The sequence below is a fragment of the Varanus komodoensis genome, unplaced genomic scaffold, assembly GCF_004798865.1.
Source record: "Varanus komodoensis strain SLA01 unplaced genomic scaffold, ASM479886v1 scaffold40, whole genome shotgun sequence".
Taxonomy (NCBI): Eukaryota; Metazoa; Chordata; class Lepidosauria; order Squamata; family Varanidae; genus Varanus; species Varanus komodoensis.
Window position 1 is genome coordinate 2,668,427 of NW_025335942.1, and position 27,191 is coordinate 2,695,617.

A 27,191-nucleotide genomic window follows, 5' to 3' on the forward strand; every position below is an offset into this window, starting at 1 on the left:
GTGCAGGGGTCGGCAACCTGCGGCTCTGGAGCCTCACATGGCTCTTGAACCCCTCCCCTGCAGCTCTGTTGCTCAAAGCATGCGCCAGCACAGCGGCTGATCTGCTCAAAGCTCCACTCAGGAACACAGGGCTAACTAGTTAAGTAAATCAGCTGGTTAAGTAAATTGCTACATTCTGCTGCTAAACAAGCTTCCTGCAGCTCTCATGTTACATGAAACAAAATGCTGCTGAAAAGGTTCTCTGTCTCAATGTAATCTCCTTCATCTGAATGTTAAAAGCTGTACTTGGGACCTGTCACAATTCACATCACTTGACTGTTTATCTGCTAATCAGTCACTAAACACACCAGTATCTGCGACCTCCGCCTATTTACTGAGCTTTCCTCCCCTCCAACCATGGATAAATCCAAAGAAAAGTTTCTGAAGAAAACTGAACATTTAATGGTACTTTGGTAGATTCATTTGCTTTTACTGCTGACAAACTTATGGGGTTTGCTGTTTAATGCATGCAGCCCTTTAGCACTGACTTTGACTCTGCAGGAAACTGTTCTATTCAAAATATATGAAAGAAATCCTACTAGTTTATAATGTAAGATTAAAAATAACAGTTTTTAGTGACTGAACAAGAACTGCAGCTAAATCATAATGAAGATATAGATCTACTTCTTTGTTTTAAGAAGATTCTTATAAAAATTCCAGCAACATTATTACATTGGGAGAGGGATGTTTGTTCAGTATTTCACCACGTGATAAAAGGATGAGGGCACACAGAAGCAGACGGCATGTTTGGTTTGCTGCAGGAGGCATGTTTGGTTTGCTGCTAGTGGATAATATAAGTTTGGCTTTTTATTTCATAAATACGAGGAGGACTCAGATAGACATTGAGTATTTTATTTGAAAGTAACTTTCAACTCAGCGTCTTTTCGGAGTTCAAAATGTTTTTGTTGCATGCAGAAATAAAAATTTGTTTTCTCTGTAGCAGTTCATTGATTTCATAAATGCAACACACTATAGATTTTTATACATAGCATAAAGGTAAAAAACTATATATGCAGTGTTATCTTCATTTTAGATGTCAAAAGGGTTTTGCGGTTCCCGGTGTTTTCTTTTCTGTGGGAAATGGGTCCAAATGGCTCTTTGAGTGTTAAAGGTTGCTGACCCCTGATCGAGCCCAATGTCTTCCTATGATCTGGATGGGATTTCAAAGCATATTATTTACATAATCAACCACCATGTAGCTTGTGTATAGCCACTAGCAAGCTATCTGATGGAACATAATTGTAGCACTAATAGCAGTTTCCTGTGGAGAAACTAGATGTAGCCTTCACAGAACTAATTTTCTTCCGTCCTGTTCTTTTCTTGGCTTTCCTTATACAAGAAGCTGAAATGGAAGCTAAACTGTCAGCCCACCCAAAGAACAGACTCTGCCTCAGAACCTCTTTAAGACCCTTCAGTTCTACCATCCTCAAACTTTTGGATTCTGACATGCAGATGGAGAAGCAAATATACCACGACATCTTCAGAGACTGAGAAAAAGATTGTCTCGATGCGTCTTCCAAGGAGAAGCTGGATGAAAAAGATCTTCATGGTTTTAAGGAAGAAACTCCAGAAAAGGAATGCTTTTGACTGTTCAAGATGCTTCTTGTGCAGGACAAATTCTCAAAAATATACAGAATTTGTATATTAGATACTGGGTGTTTTGTTAGAGTGCCCATTAAGATCTTTGCATTATCCTTCCCCCGCCTCTAAATACTGCTGCTTCAGTGAGTTTGATTGTGTTGTGACAGTACAAGTGAATGTACTATCTTGAGGTTTTACTAACAATAGGGATGCTGACAGAAACCTGAGATACCACTGAAGATGGTCTAGAGATGTTCATTCTCTCTGAATACAGTTGGAAGTGTTGCCATTGTATAATTCTCATATTACATTCCTCTTAGTTTTCAGTATATTTGTACACTACCAGAACTGAGATCTTGAAAATATCATTCAGATGCTACACGAAGTATTGACTGCAGGAATGAAGTGAAGGTCAACTGCTACACCTTCATGCTAACAGACTTGTCTCTGTGAGTACTTGCCATTTTCTCTGCAACAGTATCCTTCATATCCTTCCTACAGACTTTCCACTATTATTTTACTATTCTTCATATTATTCTCTTAGTTGTTCTTTAATTTGAGGTAGTGAGTTTCTGGCAGCCATAATTCTTTTCTAGATCTGTGCATGTTTCCTTGCACACTTGTCTTCCAAGGAACTTCCTTTAATTCAAATGGCAAATGATAGTACGCATGTACAGAATGGTAAAGCTGGTCTGGAAAAAGAAAATGCTTGTTTTGCTGTTCCTAATAGATTGTTATATCTGAAATTACAACCACTACACCATTTTGACTCATTTGAATTTGGTGTTGAAATTTGACTCACATTTTCAACATTAAAAGGTTGCACTTGGTTTTCCTACAGTTTATGCTATATGCCATCAGATAACCATTTTAGTTGGCGAGAAGGAAAGAGAATAAGAACATTTTGCTTTTTCCTTGATAGAAGTTGATGAGATGCCCTGGAACATAAATGTGCCCCTAGGTATCTGTAAGCCCTCTCTCTTTATCCAAAAAATATGGTAACACATGTTATTTCCAACAAGTGGAAAGGCTTCAAAGCAAAGCAATGTCCACCTACTAGTGCCACCTACATTTCCCATGTATGCCTCTGAACGACACATGATTCAGAGACATTCTTCTTCAGAAATAAAGATGGGGAGCAGTTGCTTCCTCTGTCATGCACCGAGCCATGAAGAAAATGGGGGAAAATAAAATGGATACCTGTCAATGCTGTCTGGTAACCTGGAAAAGCTAGGGAGATGCAGGTGGGCACTAGGAAGGGCAGCTAGAACTCAACAGCAGGGTCAAGGAGGGAGAGGGCAGTGAAAAGCCAGCAGGGCTAGGGAAGAGTAACCTGGGGTGCTTATGTGCTTGAATTAATAGGGACTGTGTGTGCGAGAGAGCGCTTGGAGTGATGCAGTTAAGGGGGTATTTCGGCGGGCAGCCGAGTATGTGTGTGACTTTTCATGTGCTTGCAGTGAGAGCAAAGGGGTATGTGCATATCAGAGAAAATGTATATGTACATTTATAAATAATAAATATATATGGGTGCTAAGCCAGATGGGGAGATGTGAGAGGGTGAAAAGCTTGCTTTTTGTGAAATAATCTTCTTTTGGTACAGGAGTTTGTGAATTCAAAGAAACTGTGTGTGTTGGGGCCGATACCCCACTTCTAACTTGTAGCACAAGTTACTTGTGCTTTGGGGCTAGCCATACCTCCCTGACGAGCATTTTGTGGTGGTGCCTTAGTATTTTCTTAAATTGCCAAGAGTGTCACCAAGTCGCAGAAAGTTTGGAAACCTTGTGAATGAATGCCATTCAGTTCCGCAGCAAAAAATGCTACACCATATTGGGGGTGGGGAGGATGACTCTCCTGCAACAGAGGCAAACCTGCCTGCCAATCCAAACACCATTACAGTCCCATTTCCAGTGGCAAGCACCCTGCAGAGAGATCTATTTGCAGCTCAGTCATAGGGAACAGAAAATTTTCTACACATGGGGGCCTAAAAATAATTTAATGGGCACAGTATAACCCAAAGTGGGCAGTGGAATGGATACAATACTTATTAAACCCAAAATAAGAAATAATAATAAAGATTTGAAGTTATTTGAATATTTAAATCATAATAAGTACTCTTTATTATCCCTCCCCTCATTCATTTTAGTTCAACTGCCTTTGGAAAACTATTTAGTTAAATAGCACATAAAATTAAACAGACTTTAATTTTTTAAAGTTTTGTTTGCTAAATTAAATGAAGCATCTTAAATCAGGTCTCCATTATTTTAGGGTAGTGACATGTCAAGTGTTCTGTAAAATTTCAAGTGTTCTGTTAAAGCCACATCACTGGCACACAGTATATAGAAATACAGAAATTCTCCCTTTACCTAAACTATACTCATTTCAATGTGTTTTTTTCTGCTTAAAAAAGGAAGAAATTCAGCTATTTCTGGCAATAAATTTCTAAAGATTGCAGGAAAGTACATTTTAAAAATTATATTCCTGGAAAATAATTCAGATTTAATTGGGGACAGCCAGCAGTTGACTAGCAGAGTACAAGAACTTCTCCATTTATCTCATGATTGACTTCCTGCATCATTTCCACTGCCTCCCCATCTTGCTATGACCAACTCTAAAGAACATCCTTTTGAACTTTTGATTTTTATTACAGTTTATATTACAGATTTATAAAGTCAGTTCATTTTTACAGCATTGAACTTGAAAGCAAGCAAGTTGTATGTGTTTGTGTATATAAAGATTCAACAAATAAGGTATTAAAAACCAAATCATGATTCAATATACTTTCACTTGCATCATGAAGTACATCATGAGAAATGGCCTAATGAATAGTTTCCATGGTGACTTTTACACTTTCAGATTGCACACAAACGTAATACACAGAGTAATCTAAGCCATTTTACATATATACCAAATCTTAGTCCTGAAACTGTACCTGCACTGCCCTGTTCATAATCGTAAACTGTCTTCTAAGAGACATATTGCAAACGAACTTCTTTCTTTCAATTAAGTTACCAAAACTGTAAAAACAAATTAGAAGTGAATGAGTACTGATATTTCAAAATAACTGAGAGTTTATCTCCATATAAGACATATCAAGATTGTGCAAAACCAGCAAAGAGAAACACCATTTTAATTCCTTAATGTTTACATGGCACTTTCACCAAGCAACAGCAGAACCAATCACTTTAAGACCATAACCCACATAAATTAAAACCACTAAGTATTAAAAATGAATGACTGCTTCCTTACAGGACCTGATCAAGAGAAACCACAAACAGGGTTTTCCTCTTAATTAGCACCACTTGCAGGACACATCAGCATATGTGGATGTGAAAACCCTGTCTAGAAATGGACAGAAATGTGCGTCTGCACTATATTTGATTGGATGAATGCAGGAGTCCACAACCATGTGGGACCTGATAGTATCAACTCGACATGGACATGCATTTGCTGTCTTACCTATACATAGCATCCTTCTTTGTGCATACATTGGTAGGCTGCCAAGAAAATATTGGTTGATGGGCAGCCATATGCTTGAATTTAAAAATCAATTTCTATGGGGCATGAGAACAGTTGTGTGTGCAAAACAGGAAGCCAGCTCTTGAATTGTGGGTGACAGTGGCATGGCTTCATTTACACATATAGAAAAAGGAGTGGGTTCCCCACTGGGGATCTTTGGAAAAGGCACAGTTGTGCTCAATGTTTAGGCAATCTATGACAAATTCAAGAATTTGCCTGTGCTCTATGAAACCAAATTCACTATTCCATCTGATGAAACATGTCTGGACGAATGATAGGCTACATTGTCATGGGCTAGTTAAAATATGTGCTAATGTGTACAGCAGGTAAACCAATCTTCAAAGTGCAGAATATTAGGTGATAAACTAATACAGACCACTGCAACTTCACCCCTCTGTGTACAGCACCTTTAAAATTCTATTACAATTGTGGGTTTTCATGTTACAATGATTAGTATAAGGAACCCTGTTCATGTCACTCCCTTGGATCAACACAACAAGAATTTTTACAGGCATGTATGTATTCACAAGCCAAATACAAGTAACCCAGGTTTCTTCAGAAAAGTCAGGGTACCAACTCAGCCAAACAACCATGACTGACTCAAGTGTACCTTCTTATAGCATACTTCAACACTACATTTTCAGCAAGGAGTATCAACACTGGCATTACGGTAATTGTGAATTTTAATATTAGCTTGCCTACAGATAGAAGGTGAAACAGAAGATGGTACAGAGTGCATATATTTTACAGCAAGAGGATGTTAGCTTAAAAAAAAGACCTTTATATTTCAAGTGCCTATGGTCAGGGAACATTTTAAGTGCACCTGACCATAATTTCTTCCTTCACCAACAACCATCAATTTTTACCAGTTTATTTTTACCACCACAAGCAAGACATAATTTTACAAACACCCCTAAGTGAAGGAGAAACTAATTTCCATTAAAAAAGTAAACTATATACTGCACAACTTAAAATACTCCCAAACATAAACACTTACCATCCAAAAATATGTAGCACTGTAAAAGTAGATTGATGGCAAAAGAAACTAAACTTTAGAAACAAACTGTGGGTACAAACTTGCTGATTCACCAATTCTATTGCTGACCAACTTCACCGGGTATCTCTCTCAATGCTTTATGGTTTTAAAAAACTGACTCTATAATTTCATCTAGATCCATCATATGATCCATACTCTTCATTCACAATCATCTGACAATAAATCATTTACATGTTTCTTTCAGGTGACTTATGAATGACGCTAGTTCCTTTAAGGCATTCCATCCTCAATGTGATTACAACTGTGTGGAGAAAGTGAGACTGCTCTTGAAGGCCCTGCCCATGTCCTCATCAGGGCAGGGTCAGCAAGAGGAGCCCTACTCCCAAGTTGGGGGGAAAGTCTGGAGCGGAGAGCCTGGACCCCCACTCTTTTCTTCACAGGACCGTAATTGTAAGTGGTGATTGCTTGAGTGATTCGGATGACAAAAGGAGCCATTTATTTATTTATAGTGAAACCACTGGTTAAAATTGCTTGTTATTTTGAATTACTTGAAGATTTACTCAGAAGCTGGCTACGGATGTACATGTGCAATTTCTACTACATTCCATTACGATCATCCACTCAAAGTCATTTTGTTTCATCTCAACACACCGAGGATTAATGTGTGAACAATTTATTTTCACCTGTCATTTACATGATGAACTTTGAATACATCAAGTAAGATTCATTTTGACAAAATTGTACTTGACACACCAGAAGCTTCTCTTCCAGTTTTGAGCAGCGTAATTTCACATGCATCCCTTCAATCCTGTACATCAAAGTAGTCAATCACCGGTTCTTCTTTGAAACCCCTCTCAATGCTGCTATTCCCGTGCCTAAAAGTAACACAAAGGAAAAGTTAAAACTTATGGAGCAAAAAGTGTAAAAGTTTGGTGTAGAAAAGGAAAAGACAAACTGCTTACCTGTAACTGTAGTTCTCTGAGTAATCATCTGTGCATTCACATGTGTAGGTTAAAGTGGCAGCGCAAAACAGCATTCAGAACATTCTGGAACCTAGCAGAACTTTTTGGCAGGAGCCCTGCCCCACTCCCTCTGTGCATGCTAACAGGTGCGCTTCCCACCTGCACCTTAGTTCCAGGTCCACCACAGCGGAAGAAAGAAATCACAAGGCATCAGGCATGGTGAAGGTAAGTTGCAGTTGTATGTGAGCACACACATGACTGCTTAAAGAACTACAGTACAAGTAAGCAACCTGTTCTTCATGGTTTCTGTGACTCACACATACAGGTGACTACAAAGCTAAAGACTTACCAGTGGGGGCAGATGTGAAGCAAGGATAGAGAGCTCTGCCAAAGCATCATTCTAGTTTTGACATCTGAGTGGTAGTGCTTGATGAAAGTGGATGTTTGGGCCCAAGCAGTCACAGTGCAGAGCTGTGGTATTCGTATTCCATTGATGACTGCAGTCAAGCAGGCCTTTGGAGACTGCCCTCCACTTGCAGAAAGAGGGGCAGATGAGCCAGTTGGTAAACCAGATCGAATGGCTGCTGTGACCCATGTGGTCAGTGTTGGGATGAGACAGCGTAGCCATTTCTAGCTCCAGGGTAGTACACAAAAAGGCAAGTGGTATTTTTGAAACTATGACATTCTGACCACGTGGAAGATCAAAGCTAAATATGTCTGGTTCCATCTGGGGAACTGGGTGGGGAAGGAAGGAAAACGGCAGTACTATATCCTGAGATTTAAATATATGAATCCACTTTAGGCAGGAAGGAGCAATTGGGTCTGAGGATTACCATGTCTTTGTGAAGGTTGAAGAAAGGTGGATCACGTTCTAAGGCACAGAGCTCAAGAGGTTACAGTTACAAAGAACTAGCCTTTCATAGTTAGAAGAGTTCCATCCTGGCTAGTTGTTCAAACATTTGGTGGTTAGCCGAGTCAGTGCAACAGACTTCATAGGAACATAGCTGAAGGATATAAACTTGAGGATTTTTTTTGTTTGAGGATGAAAAAACATGGTTAATCCATTGTTGGTATTGCGTTAGGCCAATATTGCTCCCAGGAATATTCTGATGGTTGAGGGGGGTAAGACATAAGCCGTTTGTTTTTAATGATAGGAGAAAGTCTGGAATGCATAAATGCATGGTTCAGAGAGCGAAGTTCTGAATTTTTTTCCACTCGGATGCACAGGAAGTACAAATGGAAGGTTTAGGGGCAGCCCTTGACCCTCTAATATTTGTACGGAGAAGGCACAGTGCTGCATATTTTCCACAAAGTGAGGTGAAGGGATGGAAGGTTAGAGTGTTGGATCTGCCCACTGAGATGAGGTCTGGTCCGTGTGGGAGGTGGGTGAATATGAGGATGGAGAGTAGAAGGAAAGTACCACCATTGCTGAGGCCACCACAGCATGCAGTGTGCCCCATCATTCTGTGTCTTGTTTGCCACTTTCATGACCAGTAGAAATAGAGGGAAGGAATGGGTCAGCCATGACCTCCACTGTATGCAGCTGTCTCCTAGATAATGTGTATCATGACTCAACTCTGGTGCAGAACCAACACCACTCTGAGCTTTGTGCTGTAGCAAAGAGGTCTACCCTGGTTGGTGTACCCTGGTTTGAGTTTCCATTCAAGGGGGATGTTTTTGGTCCACTCAATGGGTCTGCCAGGATGTTAGCAGTCCCTGGCAGATGAATGGCAACTGGAGTGATGGAGCAATATACAAACTGATCCCAAAAGTTCAGAGTGAGGTTGCAGTAGCGAATGTGCGCTCCTTTGTTTGATATAAAAGACAGCAGCGGTATTGTCCATTGTGATTTAAACGGGATGGCCGTAACAGCAGTTTCAAATGCTCAGAGGATTTCTGCCACGGTTCCAGTTGGCAGGTGTGGATCCTGGATGACCAGAATCTTCTGATCATGAGGGAATAGCAGTGTGGTCCCAGAGAGAAGTGTCTGTTGTGGCTGTAAGTGTTGGTTTTGGAGTGCAAAATGGCAATCTTCGTGGTAGGTGCGGCAAGGATGGCCACCCTTCAAGGGAGTATCTTGTGATATTGGTGAAAAACTCGATGGTCTATTTGAGGGTTAGTGTGTTAGATGCACCAGAACTGAAGCTGTTGCATGTGGAGACAGGTGAACAGAGTGACTGCCATAGTAGAAGCTGGAGGACCTAGAAGACATTGGACTCCAATGGCCTTGCACAATAAGACAGCTGGGAAAAGTCAGCTGCTAGGAGCCGGATAGCATTTGCTTCGTCCTTCGGGAGGTCATGTTCTGGCATCTGTGGAGTCCACTAGTGCCCCAATAAAAGGCAGGGTGTAAGTCAGAGAGCAACAAAGACTCAATTACTGAGGAAGGGAAAGACAATGCCACCTGTCAATCTCAGTACATATCTTGGAAATCTATTGTTGTGAGTCAGCGCCTCTAAAGTGAACATGGTATGGTATGGCTGAGATTGTCCTTATTTTGATTTTTCGGGGAATTTGTAAAACTGTCAATGTTGTGACGGTCCAGTCTAAGGGGAAGGCTTCTATTCTTTGGCGCCTATGAGTCCAGGTGTCCCTTAAGCCAGGAAGACCCTTTTGATCGTGTACTTCACAAGAACGACAGCAATTTATCTTCTCAAAGTGGTGTTGATGAGCGAAGGGGCAGGTGCTGTACAAAATCCTTAGAGGGAAAAGATAACTGAACCTGATGCAAAACCCATGGGCAATGATGGATAACCATCTAAAGTGATGTGGTCCCACACAGGAAGGCGTCGGCAATTATACGCGGCTTATAAAGAAGGATGGATGGATGGAATGTTGTTCTGACTGTTCGCATAGCCTGGTTGTAGGAAGCTTGGAGCAGGATTTAGTCTGTTTGGCTTGGTACTGAGCATTGGCATCAATGGGCCAGCCTTGAGTTCTTGGTTCAAGGAGACAGCTGGAAGTTTTGCTATTGGATATGTGGAAATCCCTGAAGTAGCAGGTTGGATGGTCACATCCTCCAAAAGTTTGGATGAAAAGCTTTTGCTACTGTTGTTTTAGTTCTAAGACTGATAATTTCCAAACAGCTTCTTTCAGAGGGAGAAAGAAGGGAACTGAGACACAAAACGGGAGTCACACCTGGTGTGTGTGCAGGTAAAGGAGTGGGAATCCTGCCTCACAGCCCTAATTAGTCCTAGAATGTTCCAAATGCTGCTCCATGCAGATGTGGTAACCCATTATGTGTGATTCACAGAGCCTGGGAAGAAGCATTGGGTCTTACAAAGGAATTCCTGTTAGCAGTAAGGCATGATCATTCTTGACTGGTGTCACAGCACCTTCTCTTAGCAGACAGGGTCACCACGCAAATGACACTTAGGGCCAGACTTTCCCTCCCAGAATATGCCTGAAACTTAGAAAAGCCCTTGAACTTAAAAAAAAAATGATCCCAAGGAAACAAGATACAGTTTACAACTACAGGATACAACTAAAATATCACAGGCTAATAGGAGAATATGTCAGCTTTCCTCCTTTCCCTGTGCTGTGCAGTCCATGTGCATGTTCACATTTTATGCACGGATGGGTTGCTTAAGCTCACCATCATTGAAACCAGAAATTCTCTGCTCATACCAAATTCCATCTCTGCAGTGTTGTTGGACAGAGAACCAGTAATGCAGAGTTATACTGTGAAAACCTTTTGGAACAGTCTTCTGCAAAATACTGCATCAGCAGAAGAAAAGTCAATGCTGTGTACTCAATAGCTGTCTTACAGATGGCAAAGACTAGAAGTCTGATTCTACTACTGATCAGACAATTAAGTATTTGGAGAATAATGTGCAGATGGGTGGGGAGTAGCTTTTGTACATAAAAGTCTGCTCATACAGATTCCTCTAATTTTGAGAAGAAATGGAGCAACAGAGTCGGGCAGATGACTTGCAGCTTCAAGTTCACACAGTGAAGAATCTAAGTTTGCTCTGGAAAAGGAAGGAGACATTTCAGGGCTGGAGGGAGAGTTCCTTGGTGCTGACAGGAGACTAAATGCAAAGCAAGGAGACCACCAAGAAATGTCTAGCCCGTGAGCACCAGGAGCTACCATGAAGGTGCAGTCAGAATCTTTTCTGAAAGGGAGCGTATGTTTCCACTTGGATTCAACTCTTTACATAAGTTGATGCTTCTGACACATCTTGTGGGGAATGGCACTTTGATTTGTACTTTACTAATGCAAATAAAGCTCCAATAAAAAGGCTATGCTTCTAAATTCTCATCTGAGTCTGCTGGAGAGGAAAACAGGAAGGAAGAAACCCGCTCACAAAACTATGTATTTGTGGGTTATAAAGTCTGCAGCTGAGACCATGTCCAAAAATTGTACAGCATCCATAAGGTAAGAATGTTGCAAATCAGAAGAATTACTGCTGATCACTTTAAACTTCTCTGGGGATAATTATTTCCACAGAAATTAAGCTGCCTGCCCACCTATGTTTATGAAGCATCTTGCTGGCCCCAGAATCTTCAATGAGTTGCAAAGAAAGGCCCAGATTCTCTCCATGGGGGTATCTTGAGCAAGTTTTGTCACATAAATTCCTGGGAGGCCTCCCTTGTCAACCAGAACTATGAAGGCTGAGCACAGGGCGATCACTGGGGGACTTACGAAGTGAGACCTGAGAGACAGTGTCTAGAATTCAAGTGCTAATTTATGAACTATCAAACCACCTGAAGTATTTCCCTTCTAACTGATGACATTAGAAATAGAGCAGATGATTTTAATGATTTGATGTCTTCCTGGGAAAAGGCTGCATCACAGCGTCTGACCCACCGTCCTCTCACCTACTACTAGGGGGGTGATCCATAAAGGCTACATGGTCTGTTACCTGAAGACAAAACAGTGAAACTAGCACACCCATCCTAGAGTGCTGTGACGTGATCCCAGGACCAATGATCTGGAAAAGTTAAGAAATGACCTGCTGAGCTGCCGGTGGATCTGTTCCTTCCCTTGAGCACCTTGATCTGAGCGGCAACGCCTCCCAATTGGCTTGGGAACTCTGAGGCTAGGGACACTTCATTATCTGTATGACAGAAGGCACCCGGTCCAAGGAAGGAGGCCACACACCTTTTTCCTCAGATAACTATTTACACGGGGAGCTTGGTAATCTTGGTTGCAATTTCTGCCTTGATTCTGTTAACCAGGAAAGGCCTCTCTAAGAGCTGGGGAGAGGCCCTTCCTGTTGCTGACATGTGCATGTTGACCCTGCTTCCTAGACAAGAGCAAGCGTGACTGTATCAATTGGGACTGTCCACGACTGGCAAAAACACCAACTGTAAACTTGCCAGTAAGTAGCTTACAGACATGTCTATTTTATTTACATCTACATTTTCCCAGTGAAGAGTGAGGGTGCGCTGTAGTTCAAAACTACAGGGATGCTTGAACCAAGTACAGTTTGAACATGCCACAAATCTATACGCCAGGTGTTGTCGACTTTATCATGTCCCAGAAAAAATCAACCCAAGTATACAAAGAAATAACTATCGTATTGTTATGCTTCTGGTAACTGGAGAAAAGCAAGTATTTATTTACTTAATATATTTCTATACTGCCCAACAACCAAAGCAGTCTTATGTTTTGAAATTCAGTGTAAAATACTATAAAAAATTAAATATTTGAAAGGTACAATTTTCAGTATACAAAGAGATTCACAATCACTTAAGTGATTCATCATTCCAAAAAGTCTTTTAATACACATACCCCAAAAAGCATTCAACATGGAACCTATTATACAATGAGTATATGCAATTATATTGATGGAGATTCATACTTATGAACGTACTGAATAAACAAGTGTTCCCACCCTTGCCAAAGATGTCTGAGGCCCATTCAGCACCGCTCTCAGGTGGGAGCTTTGTTAGTGCCAACACCCCCTTGCTAAGCCAAGCTGTTGACACCATGCAGAAGAGGAGTCTGCGTGAGGCACACCTGCACGCACCAGGCAGCCGTGGGAAGGGCCAGGGCTGCAGCGCTGGGTGGGCTTCCCTTGAGGCCAGTAGGCAAGGTCCAACGGGGGCTGAAGGAGATTGTCACTGGAGCCTCTTTAATCGTAGGGAGTGGGGCAGACTTGGCTGTGCCGAGTCTTGGCTTTCCTGGCTATTTTCAAAGTGCTCACTTTGACAAAGTCCAAGGATAAGCCCTGTTGTGACCCTCAAGCAGGGTGGTGGTGGTGATGGCTGTCTCCATCTCCCTCCGCCCCACACCTGATCATTTGGTCACAGAAGGGATGGCCTCAACGGGAGCCATCTTTTAAAAGCTAGTGAAATGGCAAATACGTTAACTGAATTCTACCTATTTATACGAAAATAAAGCACCAAAGAAGTGACTAAGATCTCTGTCAAACAGCAGAAAAGTGTCAACCCTACTACCTGGTAGTTAGAAGGTACCTAATGAAGAGTTAAGGCATCCATTATGTACTAAAATATGACAAAGTATATAAAACATTATGTACATTATGCTATTTGGAAAATTGGGAGACCACTCCAAAATTGGGAAGGCTTGCTGATAAAACCAAGTCACGACTTCACAGGAGGGTGTAAAAACTTGTATAAGCATTGACTTCTGTTGGGGAGACGAAGGCACCACAACTTATGGCCAATGTGGGGACCAATTCTGTCTTTGCCCTGGAACCCAGTGGGGCTGCACCCGTCACCACCCAATTCAGTGGAGTGGCAGCACAAGCAGGAAAAGAATTGCAGTTTGCTGATGAAAACTGGTACCTTCTTTGCTGCTGCCCCATCACCCAATTTCAGCCGCACAGTCCAAGGCTTTTTCCTTTTGCTGCTGCAGCAAATTTAATAATGGTGGAGGCAGTGGGCTTTGCAAAGCACAAGAGCCAGGTCCCATACTGTCCACCTGTTATAGACATGCACTTCTTCACTATTTTCTGCATACCTGAGAGTGGTTTTTTATGCTCCTCCACAGACGGGAGTCACAACACAACATAAGGATGGTGGTCCCTTGTGGACAGCCCCCTTTTGAATTATTAGGCTCTGTGAGATGCATGGCATTTCCAGAGCAACCAGGGACACCTATTTGTGAAGCAGATTATTTCTGCACCGTCTGGAAGAAAACATGGGCCATGTGGCAACTCTTCCCTTCAGTAAGGAAATGCACTGCAGATAAATCCGTTCACACAAACTGACAGACCATTGTACTGCCAGCTAGGGTAACTGGCGTGGAAGGGCAACCAGTGTCAATCCGAGAGAAACCACAGGTCAAAATACATAAAGCCAATACAAATATCTGAAAGAAGTACTTACTTCTCTGACTGTTTGTGATGAGGCACTGGTGGTGGGGGCCTAGTCTGCCTCTCCTTCATAAGTAATGATGTCAGAGTAACTGTTGGGCAAACTGATTTCCCTCTAGAAAAAAGAAGCCGTCATATCAATGAGCTTTTTGTTAAGATAGCTGCAAGACACTTACTAGCCCGTAATTCTCGCTCCCTCAGTTAGTCCTTTATCTGCAAGAGGCTCTGATGTCACAGCACTTGCATACCAAGGGGACCTGAGGTGTGTCCCTTCGAGTTAGCCTATTTTTGAAACATATTCTCTTTAATGAATTCTCAATGTGTCTGCAGCCTAGAGTACCAACTTCAGTCACTAAGTGGGAAACTTTGCACATAGCTCTGTAGTTGGTACAGTGTGAAACTGGGAGAGTTGCCAGACAGCTGGTATTACACAGCTGCTCCCTCTCCCCTGCTGTGGACTCAGTTTCACATGGTTGGTAACAGTTCTTTGTTTGACACAGGGTAACCTGCAAGCAAAGTTTTCTGTCAGAGGTTACTCCATCTGCATGAAGCCATACTAGCACATTAGGCACCTCCTGCTATGGTGTAGCCAGAGGGAGAATTTTGCCTTGTTCCATGACGGGAAGGGACAGACTTCTCTTTCAAGAGAGCTGAAGGAGTGTGGGCCTCGGGCATTAATGAATGTGGCTTCTCTCAGATGGGCCACTACCAAGTCCACCTCAAACAGCTCAGTCATTTTACTTGAAGCCTTTGTACTGCTTAACCAAGGATTATTCCAACCTGTGTAACACAGCGTCCATTTCCTAGTTTTGAAACAGGAGAGTTCTGAAGGTAAGGGAGACAAGTATTTTAATACAAATCTATCTTCACACAAGAACACAGGTTAGGATAATGCTTTCATCGAAAGTTATTTATCATTTGAAAATGCTAATAAGCCCCTCTTCATACAAAGAAATTATTTGACAAACACCATAAAGTGTAATATTGAGACACAGAAACAGGTTTTATCAATGACAAGACAAGTTTACAGAGTCCATAAATAATTGGAGTTGCGGAAGGCTGTGTAACTAACTCATGGTGCTTTGGTTAATTGCAGCTTTAAATGACAATTTAAGTTGATGCCAACTGTGATTCTATTCAAATATATGAGGTATATGAACTGAACCAACATTTCTAGCAACAGAAGCGCTCATAGCAATACATTTCTATATTGTATTAAAAAACCTGATATGTAAATAATGTGTAAGATGTTCACACCATGTAAATGCAGAAATCAAATTGGTTTAAATACACCAAATAAACATATTATTGCATTTTAAGGTGATTATTTTGCCACTTATAACGAGAAAATGGAACAACATACTTCACCGCACTGATAACAACATTGCGCTTTGGTTCGTTATCATAGCTCACACTCTCAATGCCGTACGCCTGAGCAAGCTCATGGATGAGCCGACGGTGTTCTCTGTTCATAGGTGGGAAACAATGACTCTTCTTTGAATGCTTGCTCTGGAGTAGAGAGAGAGGTGACCTTTATGAGAAGACAGAAATACGTCCTCATAGAATCATCTACATATGAATCTAGTTGGCAACACAAGTACGTCCAGGCAATTTTCTTCTGGGAATATTTATCACTTTTTTGGTTCACAACTATTTAACTTTTAGCAATGAAATATTTTATACTGAAGTTCTTGTAAGAATTTTTAAACTTATACATCTTCCTCATAATACTTACCAAAAAGTCATATTTTTGAAAGTGACTGAAATGCATGCATATATCTTAAAATTAATGGAAATGACCAGATCTTTCCCTTTACTAACCTTATTGACTGCTTCTATCAGGGCTTTCATTTCCTTCTCAATGTCACTGATAAACTTTACATCTTTTCTGCAATAATGAAGAATTATAAAATTAACTCCAAATCAACTATTATCAACAGTGCTTGAAACATAATAAGCATTTTCTTGGCATAATTCAAACAGCATATCTTTCTCTGTTAACTGACATTTCATATCTTATATTAGAGATATACTATTAGTTTTTCCTGTCTGATTTAAAATATTTCTCTCTGTACAATTAATTACTCTGGAGTGCAAAATTCTCGGTGATTTTAAATGTCTACCCAACATATTTCATGCATATTGTGAATGCTTCATACATTTTCCCTCTTCAAAGGGGAAAACGTTATGGAAGAATTGGTCTAAAAGAACAAGCAGGTACATGAAATATAAAATAATCCCCACTGAATGTTCTCGCTATTAATATTAGGACTACCACAAATCAGCATTTGGAAGAAAGTCATTGTGACTCATGGGTGGGTTAAAAATCTAATAAACAAATAGTCCAAGGTCTTTTTCTGCCTCAATTCTGTAATAATGCTGTGTGTGTATACAAGTACACATAGGTATTAGAAATGGGTGACACACAGTGACATAGAGAGGAAAAATAGAGAAGAATTTAAATAGGAGGAATTTAAAAACTAACAAGTATGGACACTCTCCACATCACAAAAACTTAATAACCAAATACTTTTGTTAGACTTTATGGTGCCACAAGATTGCTAATACGGATGCAGCACACTAATGACTACTCTTCTGGAAATACTTAGAGCAGGGGAAATATTCAAAAGCCTCCAAAGTTTTCTATGTACTAGCAGAAAGTCATTGATGACTGGAATAGGAAACCGCAACAAGCACAGTTGCCCATGGTGAAGGGCCAAGCTACTTGTAAGACGGGCAGATTTGTGTGTCAAAGTATGGTCTAAATCAATCATACATAAACCACTGGGTGTAACAGAAGGTATAAAAGGTGGGTGTGAGCCAAAAGTTCTGAACCTTCCTTTTGCTCCTCTCACTGAGGTCCTTTTCCATCAAGCCCAACTCAGGTATCAGGAGCTGCTTAGTAGAAAAACAGCTACAGAAGAGAAAAAGCAAGCAGTATCCCAGTTGTGCTTGATGGCAATGTTCCTGCCTCAACTTGCTAGATAGCAAGGCAAATCTGCTTTTAACAACACTGGTCTGCCGCCATCACATGGGATTTGATCAGGTGCTCACTGGAGAAAACATAAGCTACTGCACTAAGTGACAAATATGCCATGCATAAGGGACGGCATATAACAGTTTTAAATGAATGAATGAATTTATTTTCCGATTTATATCCTGCCTTTTTCCTACAAAGGGCTCAAGGCAGCTTACATCATTCTCCTCCTCCATCTTCTCCCCACAACAGCAACCCTGTGAGGTAGGTTGGGCTGAGAGTCTGTGACTGGCCCAAAGTCACCTGGTTGGCTCCATGGGCGAGCGGGGACTCGAACCCAGATCCTCTGACTCCCAGTCCCACGCTCTTAACCACTACGCCACACTGGCTCTCACTGAATGAATGAATGAACGAACAAACGAACGAACGAACATACCTTCCATCCTCCTTCAAGCTGTCACTGTACTTGGGTGCAGAGGCACGAGCATTAAAAGGATCAGAATTATCATCAATATGAAGAGCCTCAGCAAACCGCCTAATTATTGAATATTAAAAACATATATTATTGAGCAAAACACTTACCATCTTGTCACAGGGAAACTTTCAAGTAATTCCCATCATTTATATGCCCCAAGAGACTACCCCACCCAAACTTTATCCTTGCCATTCTTCTACAGTCTTTACCTTGTACAGCAGTTGCACTATTAAATCTAGTTCTGGCTTTTTTGCAAGACATGGGGTTCTCTAAATTATTTCAGTAATTACTGACTCAAGCTTATGCCAAATACATGCCTTTCATTTACACAAGCATCAAATGCCTGTAGGTAGCTTTGTCATCGCCAAAGTACTTTCTGTTGCACAGCGCTTGCTTTTTCAGCCTATTCCCAGAGGTTGCTCAAGTCTGAGTGCCAGTGGTGAGTTTTCTGTTGGCATGACTGGCGCTCTTGTTGAAGTCCTGTTTCTTGGAGAGGACTTGAGTGGTTATCATAACTACTCCTAAACATGCTTTCCTGACAGGCAGAGTCTGATCAGAAGGTAAGGTAGTGGCTTGCATGCAACTGATGGAACTCTCATTGTGAGTTCAACTAAACACAGTTTAGCTCTTTATCAAGCTTATAACTGGGGCAGAAGCAACAGCAAAGAAGCACCACTGCACTGCATCCCCAAAGATCTTTTCTGAGTGGTTTAGGGCCTTTTCCAATGCAGACCAGCAAAGAACCTTGGAAGTAGCATGTTACCATACTTGCTAAGCATTTGGAGAATAAACTGTTCACATTTGCCATACGTAACACCTCTACTGTGCCAGATCAATCTATCCAGTTTCCTTTCTGTTTGTTTTATTGGACACATTCCAATTGCTGCAGTGTGGAGATGTGAAAGGGGTTATTTGATAACTACGACCTCCTACATGTGCAATCAACTCTTGCTCCTCCGAGTTTATAATACTGAGACACAAGATGGTAAGCACCTCTGGCAGGGGTGGGAAGCAGCTCTGGACACCTTGAAAAGATGATGATGAGGCCATCTTCTAATGCTCTAATATTCATTGATCCAATTCCCACTGGAAGGCTGGGCTGCCTCTGTGGCATCATGTGCCACTTCTGGACAGAGATAGGCTGACAAAACCTCTATTTTCAGGGGTGGTGCCAACAAGGTAATTTGTCTGATACCGACTTTAACTTTTTGGTGTTAGGTGATTTTTTCCCCTCTGGCTTTTTAATATTTTAATCCCCGGGACTGGTTCTGTAGTGCTTTTGTCTTTGTTCTTAGTTGTGATTACTTTTTATTCACTGTATTTTGTTTTAATCCTGCAAAATAATTATTTTGAAGGGTGGGGCAGAAGTCTGTTGAATACAATATAAATTAATTCCAGCACATTCTGGTTATATTCACTTACTTTGGCATTGTATGTAACCACTTACCCAGCAACCATTGGCAAAAAGGAACTGCACACAAACAAATGCATGGAATTCCATTTAGCAGAGCAAGTGGACTTGTAGAAGCAAAATGGGGTGGCCAAGCTCTTCCTCGGCTCCAACACAGAAACCAAGAAGGCTGCCAAAGGAAGGAAGCTCCCTCCATTCCCCATACGGAAATGCAGTGAGCTGCTGCAGGAAGGATGGGCTTTCCCACCTCTCCTTCCCCACAGGAAGCTGCTAACTTTTCCCTCTTTTTTCCCCTCATTAACTATCTTACTACCATTATTACTACAGGGCTGTCTTACTACTTTTATTATCATTTAGTTCTCTGTATTTTTAGTACAACTTAGCTGGCTTGTTAGTCTCGTTAAAATAATTGATAAGATGCCCACCTGTTTCTTTCAAGAGCCAAACATTCATCATCGCACTGCAGCCTAGAGGGAACAAGACACAGCAAATGAAGAGATGTTCAACTGTGTATTTTACTGCACCCATATACCAATAAATGCTTTTCCCAAAAAAAGCCAGGACAGAGCATCTTTGCTACGACTTATCAACTTGGCATGTCACAGGGGAATTTTAAGTGCTCGTGTTTGAGGTTACCTGACATTTTTACTGGAGCTTCCAAGAAGCACAGGAAGCTCTCCTGGTCACAGTCAAACCCCAGGCCGACCTAGCCACGTAATGCTGAGGCCAGCTGGCGGCAAGTCTCCTCGGATTCAGGGAGAATTTTTCTTAGCCCTACCTGGAGATGCCAGGGGTTGAACCAGGGGTACACTGCATGCAAAACATGTGTTCTACCACCAAGCCACAGCCCCACACTTCCTCTCTCACCATCCACAGCAGATGATGGAAAGCTTATGAGTGGCAATGTATGAAAAAGCAACTGCTGCAGGACATGCTAAGATCCATTAACAGTCAAAATAGTTGTCAATGTAAGTAAGGCTTGGCTTACTTCTTTTACTTAATTACTGTCTTTCTGTAAGAAATTGCAGTCAAAGGGGCAAATGCTAAAATATAAAATACAAAATTGTAATGAAAACATAAAGGCATATCAGTGCAAACCTATCAATAAAAGAATTACAACCCATCTGTTATGACCTACTGCAGCATACGGTATAAAATCAAAAGCTGCCTAAATAGAAACATTTTACGTACTGGTTCATAAAGTCTGTAAGCCCCGTAACAGTAGCATATAGTTTAGATTTACGCATCACTTTCAATATGGAATTACCTGTTTTGCTTCATTTCCTTTTTGGTAATCAATCTGCTTATCTCTACTGAATCTCCAAGCTGTGGATCTGTTAATTTAGAGGCTATAGAAATAGCAGCTATTCTGGAAGAGAATAATACTTTATGACATACGTAACAAGTGTTTAAATGGTGCTGCAAAGATTGCTGGGTGTGTCAGGAATAAAAGGAAAGTTAGCTTCAGAAATCTTCGCCATTCTCAAAAGCAAGAATTAATTTTAAAAGATGGTATAGATCACAAAAGATAGGGGGACTGGGCATCCCTAATATAAAGTTACATTATATAGCTAATCAATTGAGGTATATTCCAGATATTATATAACAACCTGATAAGTTAAAATGGCAAAAACTAGAAACTTCTCAATTAGAAGGTTTCTTGATAGATTTTATTTTTAATTATGGAAATAAAAATATTAAAAAGGTAGAAAATCCTTTCCTTAAGAATGCATTACAAAATGGAATACTCATAAGGGAAATATTTGAGAAGAAATATTAGTAAGGAAGATTGAGAAAATATTTGGACAAAGGGGATACTAAAACGTATGTCAGTAAGAATAAAGGAAAATTTCTACAAAATTGTATGGAAGTGGTACTTAACCCTAATGCACTTGAATTGTATAGATAATAAATGTTCCAATTTGTGTTGGAGATGTGATAGCGGATATGTATTCTCATATGTGGTGGAAATGTGAATAATGAAATTTTAGAAAGAGGTTTTTAAACAGTGCAGTAAAATGTTAAGTCTAAATATAGACTCATGCCCTGAGATAGCATTAGGTTCAATGTTTGATTTAAAAATGGAATAGAAATAGTAAAGTAATTTAATAACTGCAGCAAGACTGACTATAGCTAAGAATTGGAAAATAAGATTACCAATTGTCTGATTCTTATTGAGAAGTTTTGAACATAGCTATTAATGACAAATTAACATGGTATTAAAGTAAGAAAAGGGCACATAAGGAAAAATAAGTTTAATAAGATTTGGGGTCTATTTATCATGTTTTAAAGAAAGGGAAAGGATTGGAGTCATCAAAAGAATCGTTACATTTTTGAAGGGGGGAATATCCTAAAGTATTTGCAAGTTTTTCTTTCATTTGTGACATGTATCCTTGGTCCTGGGGAGCACAGTAGTGTACTAATTATTGTTTATTGTATGTTGATTTTTATGTTTCTATTTTAAATGTAGGATTTTTTAATTTATTTCTATTAAGAATAGAAAAAAATCTTTGCCATTCTAGAATGATGCATTTCTTCTATTGGGAATACCTGACAAATACATGATAACTTGCCACTGCAGATTGAACACTTGATATTAATTGCGACAACTGAAAACCTCAATGCAGCATCCACTACTCCATTCAGACAATTACATTCTTATATACCACACAATATGATTAAAGTGCCAACTTGTTTCCTGACAGGTTTTATTAAAAGTTGTATTATAAGTGCTTCTTTTAAAGAGTACAACAAGGTATATTAAATCTAGCAATATATTTGCAATTAATATAACTAAGCATAAACATTGACAAGTTAATACAGACTTCAAACAATTCTTCCCATAGGAAACCACCATCTTACAATAGTAAAGAGTAAAACGAAGTGAATATATTGCAGCAAAAGAACAAAATAAACACCCAGTTTGAAAGAACAAGAGAACAAAAGTAGATGAGGAAGAACAGCTTTTCCTAGGACAGCTGGATTAATTGCTACCATATTAATAAATTCAGAGACAAAGCAACAGGTAATTATGATTACTCTACAAAAACAAGACTATCAAGAAAAATAAGAAATCATAGCCTAAACATACCTTTGATAAGTGCTTGAAGCTTCTGAACAAATCATAGTTTCCTTTCTTCTTCCACATTCACACTGAAGTTCAACCTGTTATGTCACAAAAACAATCATTTCCCCTTAATATGACTATAATGATTAAATTGTACTGATTTAAAGCCATAACACTTTTATTCTCACAATTGAAATTTAATCATCTGCCTTTTTTAAGACAGTTATCAAATTGAAAGTCAAACTACTACATTAAGTAAATCAAATGATCTGCCGAACAGCCTGCTGAACTGACTGAAAGAGCTTTAAGTTCATGCCGACAACAATGGAGTATGCATTTTATTAATTATGCCTTGATTAAAACTGGATGTGGTTATGTCTGTAGTTGAAATGGCCAAGGTGTTCCAGTTTTCCACTTCCCCCTACAAAACGTATGCGACATACTCACTGAATGGATAGAAAATTTTAAAAAGAGAGGAAGGGAGGAGAATTAAACAATATTTAATGGCTCTGAGAAAATAAGGCAACAGAATTCAAATGCCAGTGAGGCTTTGATACATGGAACTGTATCAAAGTCCAAACTGTATCAAAACAAGTGACAAAAACAGCTTAAATAAAAAACGGCACCTTTCTATTCTACAGTCTGAAGCAATGCTTTAAGTTTAGCTTTATGTTTAAACAAATTATGCTATGCCATCAGTCAAAATGACAAGAGATTTAAACCAGTATTTAAAGAAATGCCTGATCATTGGCTGAGATCGGCAATGCCTTTCTGCTGCCACCTACCTTTGCGCTGCAAGACGTTGTCGGACAAGGCAAAGATGGATGGCACGGAGATGTGCACGGGTGATTACAATGAAGCCTCAGAATGGTACATGGCTGCCTGCACTCTTCATCGATGAGGCATTCTCCTTTGTGGCAGATTCTCTTACATTTGTGCATTCCACATTTTAACATTCGATCACAGGGAAGGCCACAGGAGATGTCAGTGAGGTAACAAGGAATATTGTTCCGCAACTAAATCAAGAAGGAAAAATACGGAGACGGATACTGATACCGAATGTATATTTACAATTGGACATACTTTCTACATACGACAGACTCAGAAAGTTCATCTCACACTGTGGAGTGATATTTGGCAGACTTATGAAGAGATTATCTATGCACATCCTAAGTTCCTGAATGGGTTTATCATATGTCAGTGAAAGCCAGTGTGGTGTAGTGGTTAAGAGCATGGGACTGGGACTAGACGATCTGGGTTCTAGTCCCCGCTCAGCCATGGAGCCAACTGGGTGACTTAGGGCCAGTCACAGACTCTCAGCCCAACCTACCCCACAGGGTTGTTGTTGTGGGGAGAAGATGGAGGAGGAGAATGATGTAAGCTGCCTTGAGCCCTTTGTAGGAAAAAGGCAGGATATAAATCGGAAAATAAATAAATAAATAAATAAAATGTCTAATTCAAAATCAGGCACTGGCGTGAGAGATATTTGACAAACCTAGCTAGTAAATGGCCTACAGTTGTCTTCCACTTCTGGATCTAAGCTAAGTTTCTTCAAGAGCAATATGGGTACTCCTCTTTTAAGTGGATAGGTTCCACCTCCTCTCTCAAGGAGGAATTGACTGGAGTCAACTGGCCACCCCTTCTTTATTTGATGTTAAGAAACCATGATGGGTCCTTCCAAAACAGAACTACCCTATAAGAGGAATCCAAGTCATGCCAGGTACACACAATTTTAGCTTCACATGTGAATTTATCAGTGAGATCCTGAGGGTGTGACCAATTTCAAATAAATGGTGTTGATAGAATGCTTAGAATTCTTATAGGAATCCTGAATATTTGTCAGTCATTATACCATTCCTTCCCCTAAATTCATTCATTCATTCATTCATTCATTCAATCAATCAATCATTCAATCATTTTTGGAATTATATCCTGCCTTTTTCCTACAAAGGATTCAAGGCAGCTTACATCTCCTCCTCCATCTTATCCATCTAAATGAGAAATGACATTATTTGCTGCCCACCAAATGATGTCGTTGCTCCAAGCAATTAAAATAATATATCCTTTGTAAGCTCTTCTAATTTCCTCTGTTCAAAAAAAGTAACGTGAGTTTGCCAAAATTGAAACAAAAGTTAATCAGTATTAACTCTACTTTCACATGCAGTTTGAGATGGGGGAAAAAAGAGCTCTGATTATGATCTGCCCTGCATAGCCAATCAGGTGAAGTGATATTGATATCTCTGGTCTGGATGATGTGCATTTGTTGCTTTATGTTTTTATTTAAGTTTACGATCAATACAATATATGAGTATACTTTTGCACATTTCTATAGGCATATTCACATGAAAACATTAATTACAATTTTGAAGCTGTCAGGATTGCCTACTATTACATAGTATTGGTATCGATCCACTGTTACTACTAAATATTTACAAAGAATGAATGTATACAAATGAAAATTTTTCTGCACCCCAACATGTCTGCACATAAGAAAATAAAACACAGCTGTAATTTAATTCCCAGAATAAAGCACGAACACACTTACTTCATGCCTTCCCATGCACCATTTCTGAACAAGGTATGTACACGGTGGACACTTCTCTTCACTATGACAGGAATGATACACTTCAGCCACAGAGTAAAAAGAGAGGATTAAATAATGGACAAAAATCTTTTGAAATAAAAACAATAATCAGCCATACTCAATCTTGAAAGGTTAAGAGAGTTCTAAATAATATCCATAATCTAGGTTATTATTTAAATATGTTTTTGCTTGTTTCTCTTCTATAGTGCCCCACAGCCAAAGTTCTTTGGGCAGTTTACACAGTCTATAAAACAGATGATAAAAATAGAATTAAAATATCATAAAATGTTTTTATTATTAATTTCATTTCTATACTGCCCATTGCCAAAGCCAAAGGTTAAAATCAGAAGAAAAGGTTTAAACAGCTAAAATGATAAAAACAGTCCACATGACTCATTGCACTATGAGAAAGCATTTAAAAGCAAGCTGGATATTAACTCAATTTGTACTATAAATTATCTCCCCAGAATAACACTACTCCATGTTAATTGAAAAATAATTATTAATGACAAATAGTCTACTAATAAATATTGGATATTTTATTCAACTCCCTTTTATGTCAAATTACATAAAATGCCTATTTTTAACATTACATTACAACATGTTACATAATAAAATACTACTAATTAAATACTTTGAATGGCTGACTATTTGCATATTAATGTAACAAAAATGTCATAGAATTTATAAGTTTATGAATTCTAAGTTTCAAATTCAGAACACGCATCTGCATTTGTTTATTTCTTATACCATACAGTTGACTACGCTCTTTATCTGTTTCAAAGTTCTGTTTTAAAATTCACTTTTCATAAATTTAGATGTAGGACTTACCTGGATGATCACACTCATGAGGTCTGGTACATGAATTTTTACATTCGGGTGGCCGGGTGCCACAGGGAATTGGAGGATAAATCACTGATTCACCACAGTAACAAGTTAATTCCTCAAAACCTGAAGTAAAACAAAATCAAAGCTAGTCCTCACTTTAATCATGCTTAATAATTAACAGCTTTCTGAGATGTGTGGTTGAACTAAAAGTTCAAATAAAACACAGGAAGATAAATACAGCAAAATAGAGGGCAGACCTTTTTTCAAAGAAACAAAAATGAATTAGACACCATGAATCAGCCTGGTGAAAAGCAGAAGAGAAAAAGAAAGATGCATCATGTAGAGAGCATAAGTAAAGCCATGGTTGTAAATTGGTTAAGGCTGTTACGGAAGACTCAGACATTGAACAAAAAAAATGAGCAAGCCCCTGAGAATCCTGCTAATTGTTGCACAGAGATACCAAGTGTTTCAGGTTATATCTAACTACAGAAACTAGAAGAACAATGCAGGTTTCTTGGGCAGTAGTTTGGCTTTCATAAAAATAGTAGAATTGAATGTGTAAAAGAAGAACAGAATTCAGCTCGCCTTTTTCCTGTCTTCTGCACAAATGCAGGGAGCAGCTTCTAGTCATGAACATAAAGCATAAAACAATGTTACAGAGAACCCTGGATCTTCACCAGGTTGACACACATCCATCCTCCTCCTGGTGTAAATCATCCATCTGGATGACCAATATTCTTTGGGTGCCAAATTCAGGCCTAAAGCATGTTGGAAAGAACCCAGATACGTAACATCATCAAAAAGTGTCTGGAGTTGCATAGCAACCACCCATTTGAACATCATGCCCAGAATAGCTTTATCTGCAACCAGCAAGCAGCAGTTACAATCTTCCAGGTAGGCTTCTTCAGAAAGGGCTTCACGAAAATACATACAAACACATGCAGGGATGCAGTCTTCAAGCATTATTTGGAGAGAGGGGGAAAATTCGTGTGGTTCAGTCCTATGTATTCTACAAAAAAACCCGGATGTATCAACACTGGATGTATCCCTATGCTATGCTAGTCGTGAAGTCGTGTCCGACCTATTGTGACCCCATGGACAACATTCCTCCAGGCTCTCTTGTCCTCCCCCATCCCCTGGAGTCCACCTAAGCTCACACCAACTGCTTCAGTGACTCCATCTAGCCACCTTATTCTCTGCAATCCTCTTCTTCTTTTGCCATCTACTGTTCCCAGCATCAGGGTCTTCTCCAGTGAGTTATTCCTTCTCATTAGGTGGCCAAAGTATTTGAGTTTCATCTTCAGTATATAGCCTTCTAAAGAGCAGCCAGGGTAGATCTCCTCTAAGACTGATTGTTTTGATCTCCTTGCGGTCCAAGGGACTCATAGGAGTCTTCTCCAGCACCACAATTCAAAGGCCTCAATTCTTCAGTGCTCAGCCTTCCTTATGGTCCAACTTTCACGGCCAT

At 39.8% G+C, this 27,191-nt stretch overlaps 1 protein-coding gene across 3 annotated transcripts in view; it reads right to left on the reverse strand.

The window, feature by feature from the left end:
* The window catches only part of NFX1 (nuclear transcription factor, X-box binding 1), a 60,676-nt gene that overhangs the window by 10,458 nt on the left and 23,027 nt on the right, over positions 1 to 27,191 (reverse strand). Inside the window, exons 14-24 of one of the 3 annotated variants that reach the window (XR_006415966.1) lie at positions 25,727 to 25,846; positions 24,857 to 24,936; positions 23,097 to 23,327; positions 22,336 to 22,409; positions 20,512 to 20,613; positions 19,670 to 19,711; positions 17,795 to 17,893; positions 16,203 to 16,269; positions 15,745 to 15,890; positions 14,395 to 14,496; positions 6,887 to 7,008 (exon numbers count right to left, since the gene is read on the reverse strand). Coding sequence is in view for 1 of the 3 variants with exons in the window: in XM_044442859.1 (XP_044298794.1) it covers positions 6,936 to 7,008; positions 14,395 to 14,496; positions 15,745 to 15,890; positions 16,203 to 16,269; positions 17,795 to 17,893; positions 19,670 to 19,711; positions 20,512 to 20,613; positions 22,336 to 22,409; positions 23,097 to 23,327; positions 24,857 to 24,936; positions 25,727 to 25,846 (1,136 nt within the window). In the remaining 2 variants the exon portion in view is untranslated. Of the gene's footprint in view, positions 1 to 4,249; positions 7,009 to 14,394; positions 14,497 to 15,744; positions 15,891 to 16,202; positions 16,270 to 17,794; positions 17,894 to 19,669; positions 19,712 to 20,511; positions 20,614 to 22,335; positions 22,410 to 23,096; positions 23,328 to 24,856; positions 24,937 to 25,726; positions 25,847 to 27,191 lie in introns of those variants that run through there. The other 2 variants (XM_044442859.1, XR_006415967.1) reach the window with 2 other exon arrangements.